This window comes from Ursus americanus, chromosome 9, assembly GCF_024610735.1.
Source record: "Ursus americanus isolate L20-20 chromosome 9, mUrsAme1.1.p, whole genome shotgun sequence".
Classification (NCBI taxonomy): Eukaryota; Metazoa; Chordata; class Mammalia; order Carnivora; family Ursidae; genus Ursus; species Ursus americanus.
In genome coordinates, this window is record NC_142135.1 from 38,344,315 (window position 1) to 38,370,054 (window position 25,740).

Here is a 25,740-nt window from a genome sequence, read left to right on the forward strand (position 1 = left end):
AATCAAGCTTGATAGCTAATTATGCTAAGGTCACGCCAAAGAACCAAACCACCAGGACATCAAAAATGCAAGACGGTCTAAGTGTGAAGTAGCAGCATTAATTTTCTCCCATTAAAAAAGCAACAGGAGGTGGGGGGACAAGCTTTTTTTACTCTCTGGGAAGAACCGGTTTTCAAAAATCATCCAAAACAGACCTCTTAAGACATTTCACCTCTGCTCGGAACGTTTTAAGCTGGCCCTCTGATTACAAAAATGTTCATGTTAAATCTCATCAAGAAGCTTTCTTAAGATGAAGAATGTTTTATAAATTGTAATGGCTTTAATCAGAGCCTTCTTTGAAGCTATTTAACCCTACGATGTAGCCCAACCAGCGCTTCAATTAAGTCATTTATCGGCTCTGTATTAATTAAGTATCATTATAGGGATTGATTTATAGACTTTTTCACAGCTCTCTCACCAGATGGTATAACATTCTCCCTCTCCGACGCTCCATAAACATCACCTGGATTCACTCGTCTCTCTCTCTCTCCAGCTGAATGTTTAATCAGATCTCAGCCATCCTCAAACTGGATTGCTGCTCTTCCTCCCTCCTCTTCACTATCTTCTATTAACACGGTACATGAAGGCCAAGTGATATAAAACATAAACCAGGAGAATTTACAAAGCAAGTTCTAGCAACAACTCATCACCACCTCCATGCATTCTTACCCAGCGCGATGATGCAATTCTCAGTGAAGTGGAGGGAGAGCCTTTTGCTTCCTTAGCTGATTAAAACTTACGGTCTGTTCAATTATCTGGGGCAATGGAGAAAATAACTAGGAAAGAAAACGTGTATTTGGCAATGGGAGTACAACAGACAATTTGGCCTCAGTAGAGTTACCTTCTGAATTGCATTTTACTTGGGCTTATATAAAAATTACTTTGCATTCTTGAGCTCGCATGTTGAGAAGGCAGGAGTCCCAAAGTGTGCTGCATTGCAAGGAAGCCAGCCTAGAATTTTAAATTGCCTTGGGTGATCCAAAAAGTAGATAATAGAGAAATGGAAATGCTTACCTGTTCCCTGTTTTTTTCTTACAAAATATAAAAGCCAGGTTAATGGAACTTCCCACAGTTGCCTTAAACTCAAAATGTCTAAAAACCAAGCTGCTCATGTTGCCAGCAATCAGCTCTGTCTCCTGACCCCTCACACTTCTCATCATTCTCTAGTCACCAAGCTAGGTGGAGGGAAACTGGGAAACTTCCACAACTAGAAAGGGTACATCCCATCAACTAAACAGACTTGGTGGCTTATCCAATCCGTTGGCCTGCCTTATGGAACATACTAGATGTTGCCAGATCTGGTTTTTCTCTAAAAACCACAAACTCCTATTTCTATGTAATTCTCATGATTTTTAAATATTGGGCTGAACTGAACACAGATGCATCCCACGGTTTTTGATTCTTGCCTTACAGTAAATTTCGACCCTTCCTCCTGTTCCCCTTCAAATACAACCAAGTACTGATCACTTTTCCACACTATCCCTCTTTGCTGTCTCTCACTTTCCATTCCCACTGCCATCATTGATGCCCTCATTATTTCACATTTGCATTATTAGAGCACTATCCTGGCTTTCCTTCTCACAGCAGGCTATGCAGTCACCAGATTAATCTCTCTGAAACAGTAGTTCCCAAATTTTAACACGCATCAGAATCACCTGAAGGGCTAATTAAACCACAAGCCCCATCCCCAGGCTTTTTGAATTTAATGGGTCTCAGGTGGGGTCTGATAATTTGCATATCAACAAGCTCCCAGGTGAGGTTGATGACGGTGTTCCAGAGACCATCTTTAGAGAAACATTGCTCTAAAACAACTCTACCACATTCAATGATTCCCCATTTCCTCCACATAAAACTCAAAACTCCCCAATTTGGTAGTCTGGATTCTTCATAACCTGGTCTCTTCCATTCACCCCCAAATTACATTTCCCTGATCTCCTGTGAAACCTTCTGGCCCCGGCATACTGGTCTACTTAGGTTTTACCCAAGTGCATCATGCATCCCCACCTTGATCATGTGTAGAATGTCTATACACCCCCCTTCTCTTGCTCAAGTTCAACTTCTTTGTTGAGTGTACCCAAAATCTACATCCTCTATGTAGCCAGCCCTAAGCAGATTTCTGCTATCCCTTTAGACTCCAAAGCATTGGCTCTTCAGGTTGCTTGGTGCAATCCAAAGGGCATAGAATTTAGAAACAGAGACTCTAATTATGAATCCTAGTTCTTTCATTAGCTGTGTAACTTGATTATTTAAGCATTCTGAACCTGTTTCTCTTTCAGTAAAAGAGATACCAATTATCTGCCTCTATCGGATTGCATAAAGAATTAATTAAAACAAACTATTTAAGCCTTCAGAGATGCATAGTACAAACTAGTTGCTAAATAAATGTTCATTTCTTTCCTTCATTCCTTTCCCCATCACTCATTTAGCACTAAATATAAAAAGAGATTACATTAGTTTTATATTTTAAGCTTACCCTCCTCTCTTTTAGCCAGATAGAATATCTCTGAGGGACAAAAAACATGTCTAATTCATTTTAATAACCCTACGGCTTGGCAACTTCTGAGCACTGGTAAGCTCTCAATAAATATTTACTAAAAAACTAATTAATCTGGGAAATAATGTAAGACAAATGTTTCCTCTGCAGAACTTAAATTAAAAATTAATTTTATCCTTAAAATATCCTCCTATGACAAAGGCAAAAGGTATTTTACATACAGAAAACCTAAAAAAGATCTAATGAGAGTCCCAGTTGATACTTAATGGTGAACAAAAGAAAAGTCACCATAAAAAGCATCTCTGAAAAAAAAAGAAAAAAAAATCTCTTTGAAGTATTTGAGCACAAGAATACTAATAATGGCAATACAGAGCAATGACAACAATGAGCCTGGAGATATTGAAGGCAAGAAGTAACGGACGTTTTACAGATGTTTCTTAAAGACATCTGTCATGTAACCATGTGACTGTTGTATTTCCAAAATGGCTGACAAATACTGTTAACTGCACTGCAAACTGGTCAAATACAATTTCTGCCCTTCAGCAGATTCTCTGATTTTGAAGCTGAACAGAAACTAATTACAATTTATATTCTGTTCTCTAGTGTTGCTGATCTCTATGCTACTCCTAAACGGAATCCTGTGTCACCACCCCCACAGAACTATGTGTGAAATGTCTGCTAGAGAGAAGGGAGTGGTTTTAATCAATTAGCAATTCAAAACATCACTGTTCATGAATGTTGTGGCAGAAAAAAGATATTATCTGGCTTATAGGGCACCTGGATATTTTCCTTAAATACAGAGCAAAGTGCTCTAAAAATTCAAGTTGTTTTGAGCTTACTATACGGAGCCCACGCAGTTTGGTCAGAGAGCACTTAGAATCTGGTCACCTGGTTTGTCATAAAAGCCCTGCCATGACTGACTATACAATTCCAAATAAGTTCTTTCCTTCGACAGAACAGTTCCTGAGTGACTATTATGTAACAAACATACTAGATGATGGAGATATAGAAGTTTTAAATATATATAAATATACGTTTAAATATATTAAATATAATATTAAATATACACATATATTTTTTCATGTTTTTCTGGAACTTAGAGTGGAGTCAGGTGATTCGGATGGACTGGAGAGTTTACCTTTCACTGAGGGCATAAGGGCTGACCAAATTTCCCAGCCTCCACATAACTTCATTCTGGCCAGTGAGACGTGAGTAGAAGTGAGCTGTGCCTGTCCAGACCTGGCCATGGAAAACCTCCTGTTTGATTTTCGACTTTCTCTATCTTCTTACTTGCCAACTGGATGCAAAAGAGGACTCTGAGGTCTTAGAGGTGATGGTGTCACAAATGGAAAGGAGCAGAAGGCCACCTGCTGAACACCCTCTTGGAACCATTATGTGAGCAGTCAACTCCTATTGTGTTAAGTGACTAAGATCTGAAGTTGTTACAACAGCTGGTGTACCCTACCACACCACGAACCACAACTACCCCCGAGACATTATTATACAGAGTATGCACAGGATGATGTGGGAATACCAGAAAGAGGCGGCTCGCCTGGGCTGGAGTTAAGTATCAGGGAGGGCCCCCAGAAAAAGAAACACTTATGATGAATCTTGAAGGACAGTATGAGGCAGTGAGGAAAAGGATAGAAGGCTGCAAGAGAGAAAGCATATGCAAAGTCATGAAACCTCGAGGAAACGTGGTACGTCGGGAAGTGTGACTCCTGACCACTAGAATGCGGAGTGATGTTGGGAAATGGAGCTATTCAATATGTGTTTGCTGAAATGACTAATAAAGAGCAGAACCTAGGAGACATACTAATTATCAGAAATAAGGGAAGAGAAAAAAAAGTACTCAAGAACCATCTAACTTAAAAGGCAAAACAGATGACACTCTCTTCCCTGAGGGAGGAAATGCAGGATAAAGAGGTAAAAAGATGAGTTCAGTTTTGAAGAAAACGGAAGTGCAGATAGCTATGGAACATCCGAAAGATGTATCAGGAGGTGTTGGGATGTAAGGGCCTAGGGCTCAGGCAGCGGTAGGGGAAGGAGAGGTGGGTTTGAAAAGTGTCCCAGCAGAGATGGTGGCTGAAGCCACAAGCATGACAGGACTGCTCAGGGAGAATGTTCAGAGTGAGAAGCCAGGGAGACAGAAAAGGAAGAGGGAAAGTGGGAAAAGAGGGAAAGGGTGAGAGCAAGAAAGAGAAAAAGAATATGAGAAAGAAGTCGTAGAAGCCAAAGAGAAGAGATATTTAGGAAGCAGTCAACAGTGACAAAAGCTTCAGAGAGGGGAACTAAGATGATGGCCGGAAAAGTGTCTGTTATCCTTGACAACTAGGGCTGCTCTTTGTGACCTTCATAGGTTCCATTTCAATACTAGCAAAGCCAGATTAAAATGGTCTGCAGAGTGAATGATGGATAAAGAATTAGAGACAGGAACATAAAATACTCTTTAAGGAAAGTTAGCTCTAAGGAGCAACTAGCTACAAGTGGACAAAGAGGCAGAGTTTGTTTCACTCTCGTTTTATTTTTCAGGATGTAAGACTTAAACATGGTAATATGCTGAATTCTCCGAACTTTTATTTCTCTATCTGTAAAATGGGAATGATAATGTCCCTTTTGCAAGGTCCAATAAGTTGTCATAACAAGTAAGATGACACATGCGAAAGATTCTGAAGTAGTATGTAAAGGACAATGTTATTATGTATTTATAAATGTCAAAAATACAAGGTTATAAAAGTCAAGAGTCCGGTGAAATATAGTTAGCTATAAAAATCAATGAAAAATTATAATCCGTCTAGATCTAGAAATATGAAGAAAAAGAAAAGTGTCTTTTTAATATACACTAAAAGTCACTGACCCCAAATATTAGAAGCTAACAATAGATGTCTACATCTTAAGCTGGGCAAAATTTTTCTGGGCCTCCTAGGTTATAGCCTTGGTTTCCAGATGTCTTCATTATACCAGAAAAAAAATGTCAATTAACCCTGGCAGATTGCAGTATACTAAGTCATTTGGGAGTTTATTAGTCTTTTGAGTAGCAGTTCTTAAATAAATATTTTTGGCAATCACCCAGTTTCACAAAGCAATAGTCTAACTCCATAATTTAGATCTCATGACCAGTGAAACCATGGCGAATGGCCACAGCTTGCTGAGGAGTCTGTTATTTTAAGGGGCAATTGAGGTATTCTGGGAAGTAAGCTAGCCAGTTTAGGACTTCCCTTCTGGAAAGATTAACCATCCAAAAGAATATGGTCTAATGATTATTTCACTAGTCCCCAAACCTTTAGACTCTACAAAGAACATTATTTTAGCACTATGACATCAGTGGAACTAGTTTCTGTCTTATAAAACTTTTAAAAGTGGTTTTAACATGTCCCATCTTCCTCCCTGGGAAGATATCTTATCCACATAAAAGAAAAATGTCCCTTTCCTTTTTTTCTCGTGCTTTTGGACAACTCCCTTCTGACTTGGTTTCCTATGTGCTGGTATCCCCTCTCTTATATTATTTTCAAGGGTGCAGGGTGCTAATTAAGATCAAGCAGCGGTGTCTCCAGCTCCAAACAAAAATCGTGTAGAATAAATAAACTTTTCTTTACAATAGACACTAATCTGATCTTGAACCCAAAAAAACCCTATTTGCAATTGTTTCTTTATGCCATGTTCTCTTTTTTTTTTCATCTTTGGGAGCTCAGACTGTGACTAGAATGGTGCTTCTTTTATCCATGTTTATATCAAATACTTCACCCTTAATGTGTGACACTACCATATGTAGCTAAACTAGGCCAAATGTCTACAGGTCAAGTCTTGGAACTTTTATCCACTGCAATGCTAAATTTTATCCTAAGACTGAGGGTCAATAAAGCACTTCACAAGTACCTCAATCAGAACTACAAAGAAAAAGACGAAACTTATGTTGCCCTTAAATGCCACAAAATACTTACACAGACCTTTGCAGAAAATCAAGTATCTTTCATAAGTTCATCTCATTAATTCTCAAAGTAACATTGTAAATTTATAATTCTTCATCATTACTGATTCACAGAGGAGAATGCCAAGACCCAAGGAGTTTAAGAACATTCCCAAGGCCACATATGTGTTCGGGAGCAGAACCAGGTCTATATCCCAGATCCTCTGCTTCCTCCTCTCTTTCCACTATACCACAGACAACTCCCATCACGTTCCCCACTTTATTGTTATTTCACTTCTCTAGCAACAATGGGAAAAGGCCTGGCTTCCTCTGAAGTCATTAGGAATCTTTGATGAAACACAGACGTGAATTCAGTTCTCCCTCCAATGAAAATACATAACATATTGGTTACATAAGGAATGTTATGGGGTCATCGTGGATGTGGAAAGCTTTTTAAAAGAATGTACAAATAATGCTTGGAATCCTAAAAAGGCCAAAGAAGATGTTACAAACAAATGACCACATATGGAATGGGGGAAAATTCTGTAAACAATCAGTATTTTCATTTGAATGGTTTGTTTTTATTTCATAAGGGCCCCTCTTCCATGGACAATCCTGGTTTTTTAAAGAATTTCAAATGAATACCATGACCAACCTGTAGACAGAGAAGGAAGCCACTGAACGAATCAGGGACGCCAAAGCCCCGACTTTGGCAGCTTCCACTGCCCCCCGGACCCGGTACTGCACTGTCTTCGAGTAGTTGACGTAAGGCTGATTATAAACAACAATCTTCCCTCTTGCTTCTCGGGCCCTTCTCTGCAGTTCCTCGAAAGAGGTCACCACCAGAACTTCTGCCGTAATGCCTGCAAACAAAAGTCATACGGGATTAACTTATGGTTTCCGACCAGCCAGGTTGAATCGGCACACAAAAGGTCATACATGCTTTATCTGCTACATCTGACAAACTAGTCTGAGGACATCGAAGTCTTACAATGATCTGCCATGGGAGAAAGACTGCAGAGGTTAGCCAGTTTCCCAAGAGAGAGAAAAGGCATTCAAAATAATATGACGTATGACTCAGAAGGTTTTTCAACTCACTTGACCAGCTGGTACTAAATCACAAATTACTTGAAAAGATAGCTTTTTACCCCTTCTTTCCCACTCTAAGAAGTCATGAGTTTCACAGAATGACACTAATTATTTATAAAGAAAATGCACTTCAGAAAGCTCCCATTGGGATTAATGAAACACATATTTATCTTTTTATAAAATTATTTTGATATGTTGTTAAATAACCTTCATGGACAGCATACAAAGAATGGCAGTTCATGACGAATGTTCTTAGAAGCCAAGAATCTTCAAAAATCCAACTTTTGACAAATAGCTAATGTAACCTCTATCAAGAACTACAAAAAATCAGCTTGTTTTCTTTCCTCCTTTATACAAAACAGTCTTAAAGAATATGAAAACTTCCCATGCTTCTCGACTTAAAGTACTTGTCCATCTCCAAAACACATCGCTATTCTCCAGATAAAACTTCTGAAGATGTTGTGTAATTGTCCCATAATCCTGTTGTCTCATTTAGAAGAGACATGTCATCTTTCCTCCTATAAAACTGGCCCAGATCTTCCTGATTAGGGAACAGGGTTTCACAGCCTCCAAGAAGTCATTCGAAATTGCCAGACTCCTGAAGATCCAATTTGATGGAGCCATTTGAGTGACAAGGAGAAGATACTCAGCATCAAAGGCCAGGTGCAGTGACTAAAACTATGAAAAGAAAGTGGCCGGCGCCTACTGTTTTGTGGCTTTAGCCATGCAGTCATGAAATACGTCAGTAAAAACTGAAGTATCAACATGTATTTGGCATGCTTCCTTAATCTTGCAAAATAGAGAACTAGGTTTTTCTGGAAGGTTAACAGATGTCATTAAAATATTAACTGTTACTTGGAAAATCCTTTGAAAATGCACTGCAGGTATGAGAGAATTCTTGCTTTCAATACAGGCCTCATTGTAATGGACCCTTTGGGCTGGCTCCACTCCTCCTTCTGGTTCCCCTTTCTGGACTCAATTTGTACTTTTACTTTAAAGTGACTGGCCACAGATCTATAAGCATGTCTCCACCAACATTCAGAATTTAATTTATAATAAAAAAAAAAGCAATGTACAATTATAAAAAGGAAGCCACTAGCTTTTCCACATGATAAATACATACATATAAACATACAAGTAAGAGTTCAGCTAGACAGACTTTGAGATTCATAACTTTCTGAAACCTACCTTAATACTTGATTAGTGTTACTGTTGGCGTAATACAAGAATTTTGTTGATGGTTTTCAGTTGTTCATAATGAATAACAGATTCAAGGGTCCACCCAAGGCTGTCCCAGCACTGGGGTAATTTTGGCATCTGGATTAGAGCCACTAGAAATGAAGCTGGATTTCTATAAATTTTCATAGGTCGCTGCAGAATTAAAGTCATAGGAGGGTGGTACTTCACAATGGACTGTGGTACAAGTTCTTTTAACACATGAGAGTGTGACGGTGTCCTGAACAGCCAAAACCCATCCCAGACACCACCGTTCCCAATGCAAATCACTAGTAGAAGCTATAGGTCAAAACCTGTGACTGCAAACATGGAAGAACAGTTCAAATTAACTGGTTTCCTTAAAGCTTAGAGTCATCTCTGACTCTTCTCTCCTTCAGCTCCCACATCTAATTAATCCTCAAATACTGATAATTTTATGCCTTAAACATTGATTGAACCCAGGTCCTCTGTTCCACATTCTCACATCAGGCCCTCATTACCTCTGGACTGAGGGCCTGCTACGGCTCCCTCCTCTTCCACCCACCCACCACCACTGGTGCCCCAGGCTCCAGCCCAGCTCCCCCAAACTTCACCTCCACAGAGCTGCCTGAACTACCTGAACTACTGAGGTGTCAGATCAGCCTATGTCACCACCCCAGCCCTGCCCCTCTCCAGCTCTGCTGAAAACCTTCACTTTAACATACCATTCAAAGCCTGTCCCTCTCTACAAACCCAATCTCCCTTCTCTTCTAAGCTCCATCAAAAATGCACTGAGAGTTCCTGCTCTCACTGTGCCAGGACACTCCTCAGCATCTTTGTTCACATTATGGTACATCATGTCTTGTTGATCTCATTCTCCCAACTCCATCATGTGACTAACACCTACTTATCCTCCAGGATGCCATTTTAAGAATCTCTTCTTTAAGAAGCATTCCCTGGCCTCTGATCTCCTGTCTCATTTCCTCCCTGCCAGCCCCAAGAAAGGCTGGCTTATAAACCATCCTCCTCGGGGCTTTCAGAGTATGCTGGGCCTACCTGGGCACCGGACAACTGAAATTCTGCCTATTTATGACTCTTTCCACCACGTAAACTGTGATCTCAGGGACTGGGGCTATGTTCATTTTTGTTTGCATCTCCTGGGCCTAATATAGTGCTTGGCATACATGTAGGCAGTCGGTCAATAAACACTCCTTGAATAGCATTGCTCCAAGTAGGGTACCACTGACTGGGTCTAAAGCATTTCCATAAAAGTGCAATTTTACCTTTAAAGTTTGATAGCACTTCTCTCATAATAACTCAGCAGTCTGATTCTCTTACCACCCAGAGCACAGCTGCATAACAATAACCAAGCGAAAAAGGCCTTGGGGCAGTCAGAATAGGAATATAAATTCCAAGTATGAAAACTCAAGGACGTGAACATAAGCTCCTCTGCTCTCCGTTAGAGCCTCTCTACCCTTACTTCACACAAAATTCTAAATCTAGTATTTAAACCTATAAACCATGAAAAACAACAAATCAAAAGGGAGAGATATGGTTAGGAGCTGATAGTACCAAAAACCCCAGTGTCAGAGATAGGAACATGTAAAATAACAAACACTGACAGAAGTTTCTGCAGTGCTGGAGATGTTCTCTGTCTGTGCTAGTGCAGTAGCCATTACACACATACGGCTATCAAGCACTAAAAATGTGACGAATGTGACTAAGAAACTGAATTTTTAATGTCACTTACTTTCATTTGCAGAGCCGTATGTGAGTAGTAGCTACAATGCAGAGCTCACAACCACTGCGGACTCAGCCATTGTGGAGGCAAATAGCCAAAAGCATCCCTGTCGGCCCTGAGGACCCTGCTCCATGACAGCTCAGTAACTGACACGAGAGTCATGGTGATGACCAGCAGCCGTCACAGGCCAAGTGGACTGCATTCAGTATCCATCTTTTGGGAAGGCAGGGCATGGAGAAAAAGCATTTAAGGAAGATTTTTGCTCAAATTGAATAAAATAAAACGAGGCCACCGGGAAGACTTCACTCGTCTATATTAGTTGTGTTTTGACACGTTACACAAAGGAAATACTCATGTTCTCCTGCAAACCAGCATGCTCCTGTTCTTTCCCGTGCTCTCATCTCCCTTCTCCCCATTCTCCATTCTCCAAGAGAGTACATAAAAACCCCTAAGACCACAAAACCAGTGTCATAATCACACTAAGGCCTGCCCTGACCTCCCTATTCATAAGTGCAACCCACTCTCAGACTCCCTCTCCCTCTTCCCTTGCTTCATTTTTCCATAGAATTTGTCACCTTCCAGCTATACCTACTACAATCATGTAAGCTCCATGAGCAGGCAGAATTCTTTATCTGATTTATTCATTAATGTTACCAAAGTGCTTGAAATGGTGCCCGACACACATTATGTGAAACTCACACACACACACACACTATAATCACAAACACATGTACACATGCATATACGGAATGAAGGAAAAGAAACCAAAAAAGAAAAAATTAAAGCATAACAACACCCCATCCCTGATCACTCTCCAAAAAGGTATACTTTTCAAGGAACTTGTGTATTTCTGTGGGTCAGGATAATTGACAATAATAGCAATAAGAGCTATATTCGAGTATCTATTGTTTATACTAATGGCCAGAGAAATTGCAAAGTAGTTATTAGGAGGATACTGATATGCAGAGAAATACATTTACACAACTACTAGGTGTCGAAGCTGAGATTTGAATCAAGGATCACGCTCCTCCTATTAATTGCACTGCTATCTCCCTTCACACATGTACAATAGAAAGGCTCAGTATTTTCATTTTAAGGGGAATAAAGAGGAAAAATAAATAGGTATATAAAAAGTCTTGCTAAGTCACCACTTATTTTTCTTAGTCTACCCTGGATTTGACTCATAAATCAGAGTACTACTGTCACATTAGGTCCTGAACTATTAACAGAGGAGCTGGGAGGGAGACTTCACTCTAGGACAAGAGTCATCAGACTCTGTTAGAGTAATGAAAAGGATTATGATACTTAATTCTGAAGAAAACGTGGGACTGAAGCTAAGAATATTCACATTATAAAGCAAGTCTCTTGGCTACAGCTGATTATATCACAAAAACTGTAAAAATCCTCAGGTGCCTTTTTATTCTCCACACCTAATTTTTTAAATTGATCAATTTATTTTTTAAGCGACTTACCCTGAGCATAATTACTGCTGTGGTCTCCTTGCAGAGACAACAGATGCTGGCTGCTGTGGTGTTGGCTCAGAGATCATTTTTTCTATGAAGAATTTGATAAAGAGACTCCAAGCTTGGTATCTTCTAACTGGATTCACCCCAAGAAAAGTTAAAAATAGAAAGATAGTGAAGTGAGAATTTTTATAATGTCTTCTGTTATTAAAAGGAAAAGAAAAGACTACAAACAGAAAAACACGTCTCTGGGGCTCAATTCAATGTGGTATGTTTTAGAAAATTGATTCTGATTACAGAAGACTTAGCCTCCAAACAGGAAATACGCCAGCCCCACCCAAAAGGAAGCCTAGCTTCTTACTCTTATCACATAATCTTATGCTGAGTACACTACACAAGGTAACTAGGTCCAGTGGAATGGCTGGTTTTTCCTGAGCTCAGTTATGGAGAAGGGAAAATAGTTATTCTTGGAAACTCAGTGTTTTGGCCTGAAGTAGTAAGGAAATTGCAAATTCATGGCAAGATAGATAAAAGAACATCAGAGCAGTCCTTTTTGAGTGTCCATCTGTTTATGGAGAAAATTATAATTGTGCAATGTCCTTCTCATGAAAGAACAAGCCTTAAAGATTCAAATTCATTCAACAAATTTACAGCCCTCCTAGTAGATGTGGCTGCTTCATACTGGACATTGGGGGTAGCATGGATTTGACTAATTTTCAGCCCCTTCTTAAAAATTGGAAAATCTGGGCACCAAAAACCATAAGATACCTAGAAATAAACCTAACCAAAGAGGTAAAATATTTGTACTCTGAAAACTATAGAACACTTATGAAAGAAATTGAGGAAGTCACAAAGAAATGGAAAAACATTCCATGCTCATGGATTAGAAGAACAAATATTGTTAAAATGCCTATGCTACCCAAAGCAGTCTACACACTCAATGCAATCCCTATCAAATTAACGTCAGCATTTTTCACAGAGCTGGAACAAATAATCCTAAAATTTGTATGGAACTAGAAAAGACCCCAAATAGCCAAAGAAATGTTGAAAAAGAAAACCAAAGCTGGAGTCATCACAATTCCAGACTTCAAGCTGTACTACAAAGCTGTAATCATCAAGACAGTATGGTACTGGCACACAAACAGACACATAGATCAATGGAACAGAATAAGGAACCCAGAAATGGACCCTCAACTCTAGTCAACTAGTCTTCAATAAAGCAGCAAAGAATATCCAATGGAAAAAAGACAGTCTCTTCAACAAATGGTGTTGGGAAAATTGGACAGCCACATGCAGAAGACTGAAACTGGACCACTTTCTTACAGCATACACAAAAATAAATCCAAAATGGATGAAAGACCTAAATGTGAGACAGGAATCCATTAAAAATCCTAGAGGAAAACACAAGCAGCAACCCTTTTGACCTTGGCCACAGCAACTTCATACAAGACTTGTGTCCAGAGACAAGGGGGAAAAAAGCAAAAATGAACTATTGGGACTTCATCAAGATAAGAAGCTTCTGCACAGCAAGGGAAACAATCAATAGAACTAAAAGGTAACCTATGGACTGGGAAAAAATATTTGCAAATGTCTTATCAGATAAAGGGCTAGTATCCAAAATCTATGAAGAACTTATAAAACTCAACACCCAAAAAACAAAAAATCCAGTCAAGAAATGGGCAGAAGACATGAACAGACATTTCTCCAAAGAAAACATACAAGTGATTAACAGACACATGAAAAAATCATCAGGGAAATACAAATCAAAACGACAATGAGACGCCACCTGACACGGGTCAGAATGGCTAAAATTAACAACTCAGGCAACAACAGATGTTGGTGAGGATGCAGAGAAAGGGGAACCCTGCCTCCTACACTGTTGGTAGGAATGCAAACCAGCACAGCCACTCCAGAAAACGGTATGGAGGCTCCCCAAAAAGTCAAAAACAGAACTACCTTATGATCCAGCAATTGCACTACTAGGTATTTACCCAAAAGATATCAAAATAATGACTCAAAGGGGCACATGAACCCCGATATTCATAGCAGCAATGTCCACAATAGCCAAACTATGGAAAGAGCCCAGATGTCCATTGATGGATGAATGGATAAAGAAGATGTGGTGTGTGTGTGTGTGTGTGTGTGTGTGTGTGTGTGTGTGTGTAATGGAATATTACTCGGCCACCAAAAAGAATGAAATATTACCATTTGCAGTGACATGGATGGAACTAGAGGGTATAATGCTAAGCGAAATAAGTCAGAGAAAGACAAGTACCATATAATTTCTATGTAGTTAAGAAACAAAACATAAACATAGGGGAAGGGAAGGGAAAATAAAATAAGATAAAAACAGAGAGGGAGGCAAACCATAAGAGACTCTGACCTATAAGGAACAAATGGAGGGTTGCTGGAGGGGAGGTGGGTGGGGGATAGGGTAATTGGGTGATGGGCATTAAGGAGGGCATGTGCTGTAATGAGCACTAGGTGTTATATGCAACTGATGAATCACTAAATTCTACCCCTGAAACAAATAATACAGTATATGTTAATCAAATTGAATTTAAATAAAGTCTCTTAAAAAATTGGAAAATCTGGGGGAGAAAAGTAGGTAAACAAGAACTTTAAAAAGAGCATGGAATGTGACAAGTCTAAATGAATGTACAAAGTAAAATTTCACAAAATAATAAATTAATTCTGACTGGGGGAAATCTAGGAAGTGTCCTATAAGATGAAACATTAAATGAGGCTTAGAAAACTTCAATAGCCTGAAAATGAAGAAAAGGGCATTCCTAGGAGAAGAACAAGGAAGGGAAGACAAAAATAGACAAAACATCTATTCATTTACAGTGAATAGGAGGCTTCCTGCCAGGCCCCCAAACAGACAAGGAGACACTCTAAAATCTTCTAATTCTCAAACAAGATATTTATGGACCCCTATTCTCATTCTGTGAGTTCCAAGAAGGCAAGGAAAACAGTCTCCTTGAAAAAAATTTTCACCGGGAAAAAATATTAAAATGAGCTATTAGTTGAATGAAAGAAGAGCAAGAGGCAAAGTGCACCCCCAAATGATAGCTGCAGGTGTGTGACCCACCCTCTCCAAACTGTCTCCTGAGATCTGGCTCAAATTAAACCTGGTCTGGTACCTGGAGAGCAAGCCCAGACCTGACTTCAACAAAATCCATGGGCACAGCGAATTACCAGCATCTCTCGAGAGGCAGCTGTCTGGCTGATGGAGCATTGTACCACAAGCCGTCTTGCCACATGACACCTGAGGACGAGCCACAAGCCAAGTGACTGGTCTACTTTGACCTCAAAAATACAGAACTTACACATTTTGTTGTATAATGGAGAGCTACCCACCACAGGACCTCTGTGGTTAATTCGACCCGTCATGTAGCATACTCAAGTAGTACGGGAACCCAACCCTGCAACACACAATGGCAACAGTATGGAGCACAGACCAATCCTTAGCAATCCGACCACGGAGATCCCAAACTGCTTCTACTGGTCCGGCCACAGCATGAAAGGCAGTCACACTTTGGGGGCACTTTGATTAATTTTAGCAGTTATCACAGGGAGCCAGTTATAGTCTAAAACAGGAGGTGTACTGTGTTTGAAACACAGTTGCTTTGGTTGTCTTAAATATGGTTGCTTTGAAACCTGTTTGAACTCGGTTGCTTTCTCCTCAACCCCTGAGTATTTCCTTGTAATGGTGACCAGTGTGAGTGAGTGGGCACTTCCACAAAAAAACATTATTTTCTTAGACATCTGTGAAAATGAGCAGCTGGAAGGTCCTATGTACGTCAGTCAGCTTCCAGTGATATTTAAAAAGGAAAATCTACAGGTCTTAGTGATGGTGGGCTATGGAGGTGAGTTTCTGGCTGCAGTTGACTGAAACAGGACTAGTTATTGTAGTCTGGGGGTCATGGCTGGCTCTGCCGGGAAGGCGGGATCTGAGAAGGGAGTGCTAATAACTAGGGCAGGAAGCCAGGGAGGAGAAGAGATTAAAAACACAGAGCGAGGGAGAGAATGGCACAAGAGGAGGCTGGAGTTGGCAGGGTGACATCACATGGGAGCCCTGTTGCTGTAGTAAGGAATTTGGGTGGGGACAGAGAAGTCAGGCAAATTCAGAGTTACATTTTGAAAATACCACTAGTCTTAGAGTGATGGAAGGCTTGGAGGAGGCAAGGAGAGTATGGAGGGCTATTTAGGGGGCAACTGCCAAATTCTGGTTCAGAGCAGTAGTGGTTGGAGGAGGGCAGGGCAGTGGAGAGAAAGAAGACTGGACAGACCACTTCCAGCAAGAGTATGGAGGGGACGCCATTTACTGCGATGGGGAAATCGGCTTTATTGAGTGTTGTACTCCATAACCATATTGCCCAATCTATATAATGATTGCTTTCCCGGGGAAAGTTGTATGTAAACTGGTATTCAGTTATCAGATCACTCAAAACGAAGACTTTTTTTGTTTAATTTTAAGATGAATCCTACCTGTGAAACAACGACCTTCATCTAAAACTTCTTTACAATTTTTCTATTTTCTATACTACGTTATGCATTCTTCCGGATATGCTTAAAACAGGGTATGTCTTGCGGCACCTGCGTGGTTCAGTTGTTAAGCGTCTACCTTTGGCTCAGGGCCTGATCCCAGGGTCTTGGGATCGAGCCCTGCATCAGGCTCCCTGCTCTGCTGGACCCTGCTTCTTCCTCTCCCACTCCCCCTGCTTGTGTTCCCTCTCTCGTGGGCTGTCTCTCTCTGTCAAATAAATAAATAAAATCTTTTTTAAAAAAACAGGGTATGTCTTTATCAGTAACAAAAAGCATCCATTGTTATGTAAGCTGGCTTGAGTACTGGCTATAGAGCTCACTAGCCTTTGCTCATGAATAAGTTGCTTAACTTTTCCCAGCCTGTAAAATGGGATTCACAGTAATATTGACACCATCAGGATTCTTGCGAGTATCAAATGAGATGACAGAGGTAAAAATTGCTCTGTGTGCTATAAAGCAACATAAGACTAAAAGAGTAAGGTTTGTAAGGGTTCTGGACATGTATCAAATAGATATAAGCAGTAATTATCTGATTTATTTAAAACTTCACTTCAAAGTAATCACCAGGAATAAAACAAAAATGATGGCTATAACCAGCAAATACGGACCCTACCTGGCTCAGAGCAGAACTATCACACGTGACAGCTCCAGAGGCTATGTGGTTTCCTGTCAGTTTTGACTAAAGCAATCATGTAGGCACTGTATCATAAAGATGCCACAAAAAGCTGGGCAGAGAAGCTGGAGAGGTTTTGTGGGTCTACTTGGCAACAAAAAACACAGGGATGATGGAGGAATGTGTTGTGAGAGGAGCAGGGAAAGGACTTTTCAGAGAAGCATCAGAGGAACAGGACATGATAGAAAAAGATACCAGTGGCCCTGTCTAAAATTATACTGATGTTATATTGTATTATCGCCCCTCCCCTTTCCTGTAAGAGAATAACACATGCCAATCAATTGCCTTGTAAATTGCAGTGTCTCCCTTGGAAGACACCAACGCTGGGCTTGGCCATGAGATTTGCTCTGGCCAATGGAAAGTGAATGGGGAGGGTGTATGGCCACAGCTCAGCAGAAACTTAAAGAGTCACTGCAAGCTTTGATTGTCTTTTAAGAGATCTTTTCCTTCAGCCACAAGAATGACATGTCCCAGATGGGGACTTCTTCAGCCTGGATCCTGGAATGAAAAACATACTTGAGGCAGAAGCAAAGGTGCTACCAAGTTTATATATTTACACGCAAAGTGAACAAGAAAGAAATCTTAGGAGGGGCACCTGGTTGGTTCAGTGGGTTAAGTGTCTAACCCTTAGTTTCAGCTCAGGTCATGATCCCAGGATCCTGGGATCAAGCCCAACATCTGGCTCCGTGCTCGGCATGCAGTCTATTTGAGATTTTTCTCTCCCTTTCCCTCTGCCCTTCCCACCTCCTCTAAAATAAATAATTTTTTTTTTTAAAGAAACTCTTAGGAGGTCCAACCCACAGAAATTTGGGGGTTGTCTGTTACCACTGCAATACTGAGTGAGAGCTGACTAAAGTAGGAGCCCTGAATTTAAAGTTTCTATCAGAGCATTTCCTTATCTATAGCTGATGACAGATAAAATATAGAATGAATACATTTAATACCTTAGGGAAGACTGTTCAGTGAAAATTAGATAACTACTTTCTTCCTCCTATCACACATCAAAGTGGTCAAATGATCAACGCCAAACAATAGACAACCAACAAATCTGAAAAAGAATTTAGCAAGTGTCAGTGATTTAACACATGCAGACTAAATGACAAAGAATTTAAATAAGAGATAAACCCTAGAGATCATTAAAATACAGTCTTGGCAGCTTCAGTTAGCTAACCCACCTGATGTCACTTCTAAAGAAACAAGCAGCCCTATTAAATAATTCTATACACTTTCAATAGATTTCAATATTTCATATCTAAATGTGTTTTCCCTCTAAATTCCATCTCCAAAAACCAAGGGCAAAAATGATAGAAACTGGTGTGCTTATGTTTGTATCAAGTACAAAATAATGTTATTATAGTGTTATATCAGAGAGATAAAATAACTCTATGACAGCTTGGCATTCCAAAATGGGCTTTTTCATTTAGCTATGTTTTGAAATGTTAACTTCCTAGGCTGTTCTTAAAGAAGTAAAACTTGGAGAAAAAATACCGTAACAAAACAGAATTTTTGCCCTCAATAAGAAGAAACCTGACTCGCTTTCACAATTCAGTTTGACACAGCAATTTGCCACGAGAAGATTCTAGAGACATGATGGAAATATCAGAACCATAGGACTTATACATGAAAATTTCCTGAATGTTATTTATTAAAGTCCACTGGCTGGAAAGACATAAATCCAACTATCAATGTCAATCCCACTACAATTACAATTCAAAGCCATCATCATGCAGTTTAAGCAGGAGAGATTTAAGTACAAGAGCATTAACCACATTTCATTTGTTCAACATCATATACCATTAGGGAATTGCAAATTAAAAACAATGAGATATCATTACACACCTATTAGAATGGCAAAAATCTGAAACATGGACAACACCAAATGTTGGCAAGGATAAGGAGCATAAGGAACACTCATTCATTGCTGGTGGGAATGCAAAATGACATAGCCACTTTGGAAGGCAGTTTGGAAGTTTCTCACAAAACTAAACATAACTCTCACCATACAATCCAGCAAATGCACCCATTGGTTATTTACCCACAGGATTTGAAAACTTATGTCTAAGAACTACACACAGATATTTATAGCAGCTCTATTCATACCTGCCAAAATTTGGAAGCAACCAAGATTTCCTTTACCAGATAAGTGGATAAACTGTAGTGCTTAAAGACACTGGAATATTATTCAATGTTTAAAAGAAATCAGCTATCAAGCGATGAAAAGACATGGAGGAAACTTAAATGCATATTACTCAGTGAAAGTAACCAATCTAAAAAGACTATGATTCCAATGATATGACATTCTGGGAAAGGCAAAACTATGGAAACAGTAAAAAGATTAGTGGCTGCAAGGAGCTGGGGAGAGAGAGAAATGAATGGGCAGAGCACCGTGGAATTTTAGGGCAATGAAACTATTCTGCACAGTGCTATAATGGTAGATACATATCATTAAACATTTGTCAAAACCCATAGAATGTACAATACCAAGAGTGAAATCCAATGTAAATTATGGGTTTGAAAGATAATTTGTCAATGTAGGTTCATTAATTATAACAAATGCGCCACTGTGAATAGGATGTTGATAGTGGAAGAAATAAATCATCCACGTGCAGGGGGAGTGAGTATATGAGAATTCTCTATACTTTCCCTTCAGTTTTGCTGTGAACCTAAGCTGCCCTAAAAAATAAATTTTAATTCTAGTATAAGAAAGAAAAAAGAAAAGAAAAGAAAAGAAAAGAAAAGAAGAAAGAAAGAAAGAAAGAAAGAATTATATTAATTAAAAAATGTATAAAAATATATTTAAAAGAAAGTTTATTGCCAGTAAAGCCTGTAATCAGGAATGTCCCAATGGCAAAGGGAAGGCCTCCTTTATGTGGGAAAAACAGCATCTAGCATAGTATTAACCTCACACATTCGATCAACATCTATTGAGAGTTTAATTATGTGCTAAGAATGGTCCTAGGAGACCCAACAGATAGGACCCCTTCTCTCAAGGCATTTCAATAAATACTTGCCATTGGTTAATTTTGTTTCCATAATAATTTTACTCCCTGTATAAAGTTTTCTTACACATTTGAATCAGAATTTTAGAACAATTGTAACACTTGGGTTGCAGCTATCATGAATCTTTTTCCTAACTGCGAGATCAAAGAACATGTGGATTCTCATACTTGCAAGTGATAGAAAACCCCAATCGGCTTAAGCAAATTTCCAATTGGCTTAAGGAAATGTACTGGTGGGGCATCTGGGTGGCTCAGTTGCTTAAGCATCTGACTCTTGATCTCAGCTCAGGTCTTAACCTCAAGGTCATGAGTTCAAGCCCCATGTTGGGCTCCATTATACATATATATATATCGTCTCACCTGACCAGTAGAAGGGCTGGCCTCAGATAGTTCCTGGCTCTTGGTATTGCCCCCTTTCATCTTAAGAATCTGTGTGGTGCTTTGCCCCTTCACAGCTCTAGATTCTCCCAGACCTCATATCCTTATTATACTGCCCAAGGAAAGAGGGAGTGTCTCTTCCAGAAGTTCCCATGGGAAAAACAGAGCAAGCTTCATTTTTCAAGAAGCCCCAGGAAACAATTCTGTTTAAAACCATGTGTTATATGCCCACTCTGAATCCAAAACTATGGTCTTGAGGATGGGATGTGCCAAGTACCTTAAGCCAAGCAAGGCCCACCTCTAGACTTGGGTAAGGGGCCAATCCCACCCAAACCATATAGCTGGGAATGGGTGAAAGCCACCCACTCCCAAACAGAGGGAAAATGGATGCTGGGTAGCAAACAACAGATGGCCAGCACAGGGGATATCTCTTGATATTGTCACAATATGTAGTACAATGCTTTTCCCATATTCTGAATTCAATGTATGTTTGCTGTGTTTAATTAAATTGACCATATTTTTCATGATCCACTTTGGCAGAGTAAAGAGCCTCTCAGGCCATTCATCCCGAACCATTCAACAAAATGAATGGGAAGTTTTTGATGAGTTTCTAGAAGAGCTACCAATTAATGAAAAACAGGTGTCCATTTAACACCATTAATAGTTTATTAATCCATACCAGAAACTTAAGCAGAAATGCTATGTTAATAGAAACATCAATACAACAGAAATCCATAGTTTGCATGGTTCCCAAGAACCCATGTGGACGATTGATTAGCTCTGAACCATATCTGAGAAGTCACTATTTCATAAAACTTCATGATGGAAAAGTAAAAATTTAAACACTTGCAGGCTTCTCATCAAATTGTAGGGCAGGATTTTCAAATATTTAAAGAAAAAAAAATCAAGTTTGTCTATACTCAATATAAATCCAAGAAGTGAAACGTAATAGTTTCTCAGTTCAAAAGATTTGCATGAAACTGATGATAACAGGAATAACTATTATATGCGTGCTCTGACCAGGCACCATGCAAAGCTATTTACGTGCATTTTTCATGTAATCCTTATGCCCCTATGTGGTAGGTATTGTTGTTCCCATTTACTGAGGTGAAAACTGAGATTTGACCTATCAGAGTTTGGTTAGTTGCAGATCTGAGATTCAAACCCAGATCTATCTGATGGAAACTTTCTATCCCTAACTTGGAGAAAGGTAGAGAGAAAGCAACAGTCCTTCTAGTAATTGAGTCTAGTTAGCCATCCATATGTTTGTGTCTACAAGATGCCTAACTACCAGACATATGAACTATCTTAGAGACCGTCTCTAAGATTTTTAGCATATTATCTTACACAGCACAATGCACTTGCTAGCTCCTACACAGATTATAATCTGTAGACACAGAATAATTATTGATGAGTGACCCTTAAATATATAGCTTTATCCTTTCCCTCTTCATTTAACCTACTTTGAGAGTGTTCCTAAGACTGTCTTTTCAAGCAGGCTTACTTGGTGGTCACTTCAGAATAGCTTTAATTATAATACGAATACTGAGCAAACATTTATGTAGTTCTTATAGTATACCAGACACTGTTCTAAATGTTTTACTTACATTAACTCTTGATTCTCTCAACAACTCTAGGATATAGATACTTTCATAATCCTCATTAAACACAGGGTATTTTATTTATTCATAATTGCATTTTATTTATTTGTTTCCAACTTTATTACCAAAAGAATCTGAGGAGACCTATAAAAATACATTGAAAAAAGAAAAATAAGTCAATGAAGAGAATTCAGGTGTAGTAACATAATACCATGGTTAATATTCTAGAAGAAAATACATGTCATAAGTTTTGTGCAGTTGCTAGAGAGGACTATAAATTTAGCTATAAACTTCCTGGCAAACAAAGCAAAGAGTGAAACATAATTAGGCACAAAATAGAAATACAAACCAGTTGTCAGGAAAAGCACAAATTTACTAACAAAAAAGTTATTTTGTGGGTCATCATAAAGAAAATGCCATATGATATAATAGTAGACAAGAGTCCATTCCTACCACAAGTATAACATATGGGGACATTGTTCTCTTCCCTCATATCCTCTTTCTCTCTCTTTCAGTAATAGAACCTTTTAATACTGATGGAACATGACTACTTAAAAACAAACAACAACAAAAAAAAAAAAGACTCATTTTTCAACTTCTTTGTAGGTAGCTATGACCATGTTACTTATTAGGGAAGGCATGTCTTTATCGTCCTCTTGACTCCTTCCTGGTCACTCAAATGCAGATGGAAGATGCCATCTTTTAATGAGGTAGAGTTGAAAAGGAACATCGGGACAGGAGTCTGGGTTCCTAACCCATGGAGCACAATTACCTAGAATTTTATATGACAGAGAAAGAAACTTCAATCTTGCTTAAGCTACTGCTATTATTTTGAGCTTTCTATCATTCCTAACTAAAGAATGAGGGGGGACAGAAACCTCCTTCAAATCTGGGGATATTTAAACTGAGAACTGAAGGATTATGCTAAGGGTCTATCCACTAAGAAGAATGATGACAAAAGTACTCCTTCCAGAAGCCTTAAGGCAGGAGAACATTTCTGAGGAACTGAAGGAAGATCATTTGTCTGGAGTGTAGTGAGAAAGGGCAAACTGAAATATGAGACAGTCTGGGAAGAAGGCAAGGACCGTATCATGCAGGGCCTTGTGGGTCATGGTAGAGTTAAAATTTGTTCTATGGTCAGTGGAAGAATGCATGCAGCAAACAGTTGTCCCTCAAACATTTGTTGAATGAGTTTTTACATGTATATTAAAAGATAACTCTTTGTGATGATAATTTTTCTAGGCAGAAGGAGGTGGCAAGAGGCTTATGATAAAGAATACAGCTCTTGCTTTCAAAGAGTAGAGAAGGGAGAGACTTGAAGAGGTGAGACTGACTGAAAGGAAAGACCTAGACAAAGATGATGATGGCCTGGTCTAATTCATAGAAGAAATAAAGAAGGGAATGAATTTGCAATATATTTTAGAAATAGAATCAAGAGGTTTTGCTGAATGATTTGATGTGTAGACAGAAAGAAGGGTACAATGGGGGGGGAGAGAATGATTTGATGAGAATTAAAAAACAAAGAGTTAAAGTATAGATTCTCTATCAAAAACTTGGAGTGAATGTGTAGTCCATGTTGTCAATTCAAAGCAGGGCAATCCATATTGACGAGACAATTGATATCCTCCTACAAAATTAAGACTAAGAACACATGTCTGAATCCATGACCACCATACTACTACTAGTTGGTAGCCAATGAGCTCTGATTTTCTTCAGAATACAGTTGCTCAACACAGGCAAATAAATGGGTAATCAAGGCCCCACATGTACTGGAAAGGATCTAAAAGATATAGACATTTCCCTACCCTCAAGGAATTTAATATGTAAATACTTAACTAGTCTACAAATATATTAGCCAAAAAAATACATTCATATATTAATACATTAGCCTATAAAAGCATAAAAGTAAATCATGCTAAAAATGTGATTTGGACAAGAAGAGTTTCTGCTATCAGAGAATTCTCAGTATCTATAACTTCATCTTATCTTTGTTCCTACTCTCCCATCTCAGTAGGCATTGTCCCTCTTTTCTGAGTCAATCCTTCAACTTGTGCTCTGCTTTCCTAAAAAAATGAGTTAAATTAATTACCCATTCTGCTTCTTATTAAGCTGTACACTCTTTGGCAAGTCACTTAAGCTCTCCAAACTTCAGTCTCTTTATCTATATAATAAATTCACAGCAATGTTATGAGGATGAAATGAGAACATGTACTTGAAACTATTGTGTAAATTAGATAATATAAAAATAAAACATATTCCTTTACCACCTTCCCATTTCTCTACTTCCCGTCATGGGCAAATTATATGAAAGATCTATCTACTCCTTCCATTACTCACTCATTTTCTCTCTCTCCCTCTCCTTAGTTGCTACTAGCTTTATTGAGATTAAGTTGACTTAACACACAATTCACCCACTTAAAGTGTACCATTCGGTAGTTTTTAGTATATTCACAAAGGTATGCAACCATCACCACAATAAATTTTAGAACATTCCATCACCCCCAAGACAGACATCACAGCATTAGTAGACACACGCCATCCACGTGTCCCACCACCACCACCAATCTACTAATCTACTTTCTATTTCTATGGATTTGCCTATTCTGGACATTTCATATAAATGGAATCATACCAAATGCATCCTTTGTGACTGGCTTTTTCCACTTATCCTAATGTTTTTGAGGTTCATCCATATTTTAACACACATCAATATTTCATTCCTTCTTATTGCCAAATAATATTCTATTGTGTGAATATACTCTTTTTAAATCCCTGCAGCAGTTGCTTCAGGACTCATCTTTGTATTCCCTATAGCGAATCATATGATGCCTGTGAGGGCTGTAAGCCCCTAATATCAGCAATTACGTATTACTCATTTCTATACGAAAAGTATGTGCACCCAGCTGGCATAAAGCAGGTGTTCAATAAGTCTATTCAATGAATGAAAGAATGATAAAGATTTAAAAATCATTTATTGAAATAATTTATATGTTGAGGGCAAGATCTATATAAATGCACATATCTAGATTCAGATTAGTATATTTCATTCATTAACCCTTACATAGCCCTAATAACTAATTTTACAAAGCAAACTGACTGCTTCCTTCCAAGTAGCCTGAATTTCTTAACTTAGAATGAAAGCTCCTTTGGAGCATACATTCATCCATATGTCCCTTCACAGTTTTGCACCAAAAATCTTTGGCTTTCCAGCTTCTAGTCTTTCTAGTGAAAAATGCATTGTTTCCAAAATAGTCAGAATAATAAGGCACTTATTTGCCTTCACAGCACTCATAATCCACAGTCTAAGTGATAAAGTCCCTGTAGTTTTGTATTCCACTACCAGGGCAGGGGGGTGGGGGGTGGGAATAGAGCTTAAGGAAACCAATAGATTGATTTTATGTCCATTAAAAAATGAAAGCTAACTTAAATGAAATTGGGTTTATTGTGTGGTCTCATCCTTAATAATACGAAAATGTATTATTCATTCAAGAAGCACTTGATACCTGGGTAAGACCTAAAGAAAACTAAAAAAATAAATGTAAGACATTTCTTAGGCTGAAGTAACATAAATTAATTGGAAGTGATAAAATAATTAATCACATGCAATATATGGC

General features: G+C 38.9%; 1 protein-coding gene across 4 annotated transcripts in view; it reads right to left on the reverse strand.

Moving 5' to 3' along the window:
• CPQ (carboxypeptidase Q) overlaps positions 1-25,740 on the reverse strand; it is a 439,142-nt gene that overhangs the window by 293,934 nt on the left and 119,468 nt on the right. For all 4 annotated transcript variants that reach the window (XM_045805901.2, XM_087864711.1, XM_087864710.1 and 1 more), the window contains exon 3: positions 7,096-7,303. In XM_045805901.2, the coding sequence (XP_045661857.2) occupies positions 7,096-7,303 (208 nt within the window). The remainder of the gene's footprint in view (positions 1-7,095; positions 7,304-25,740) is intronic.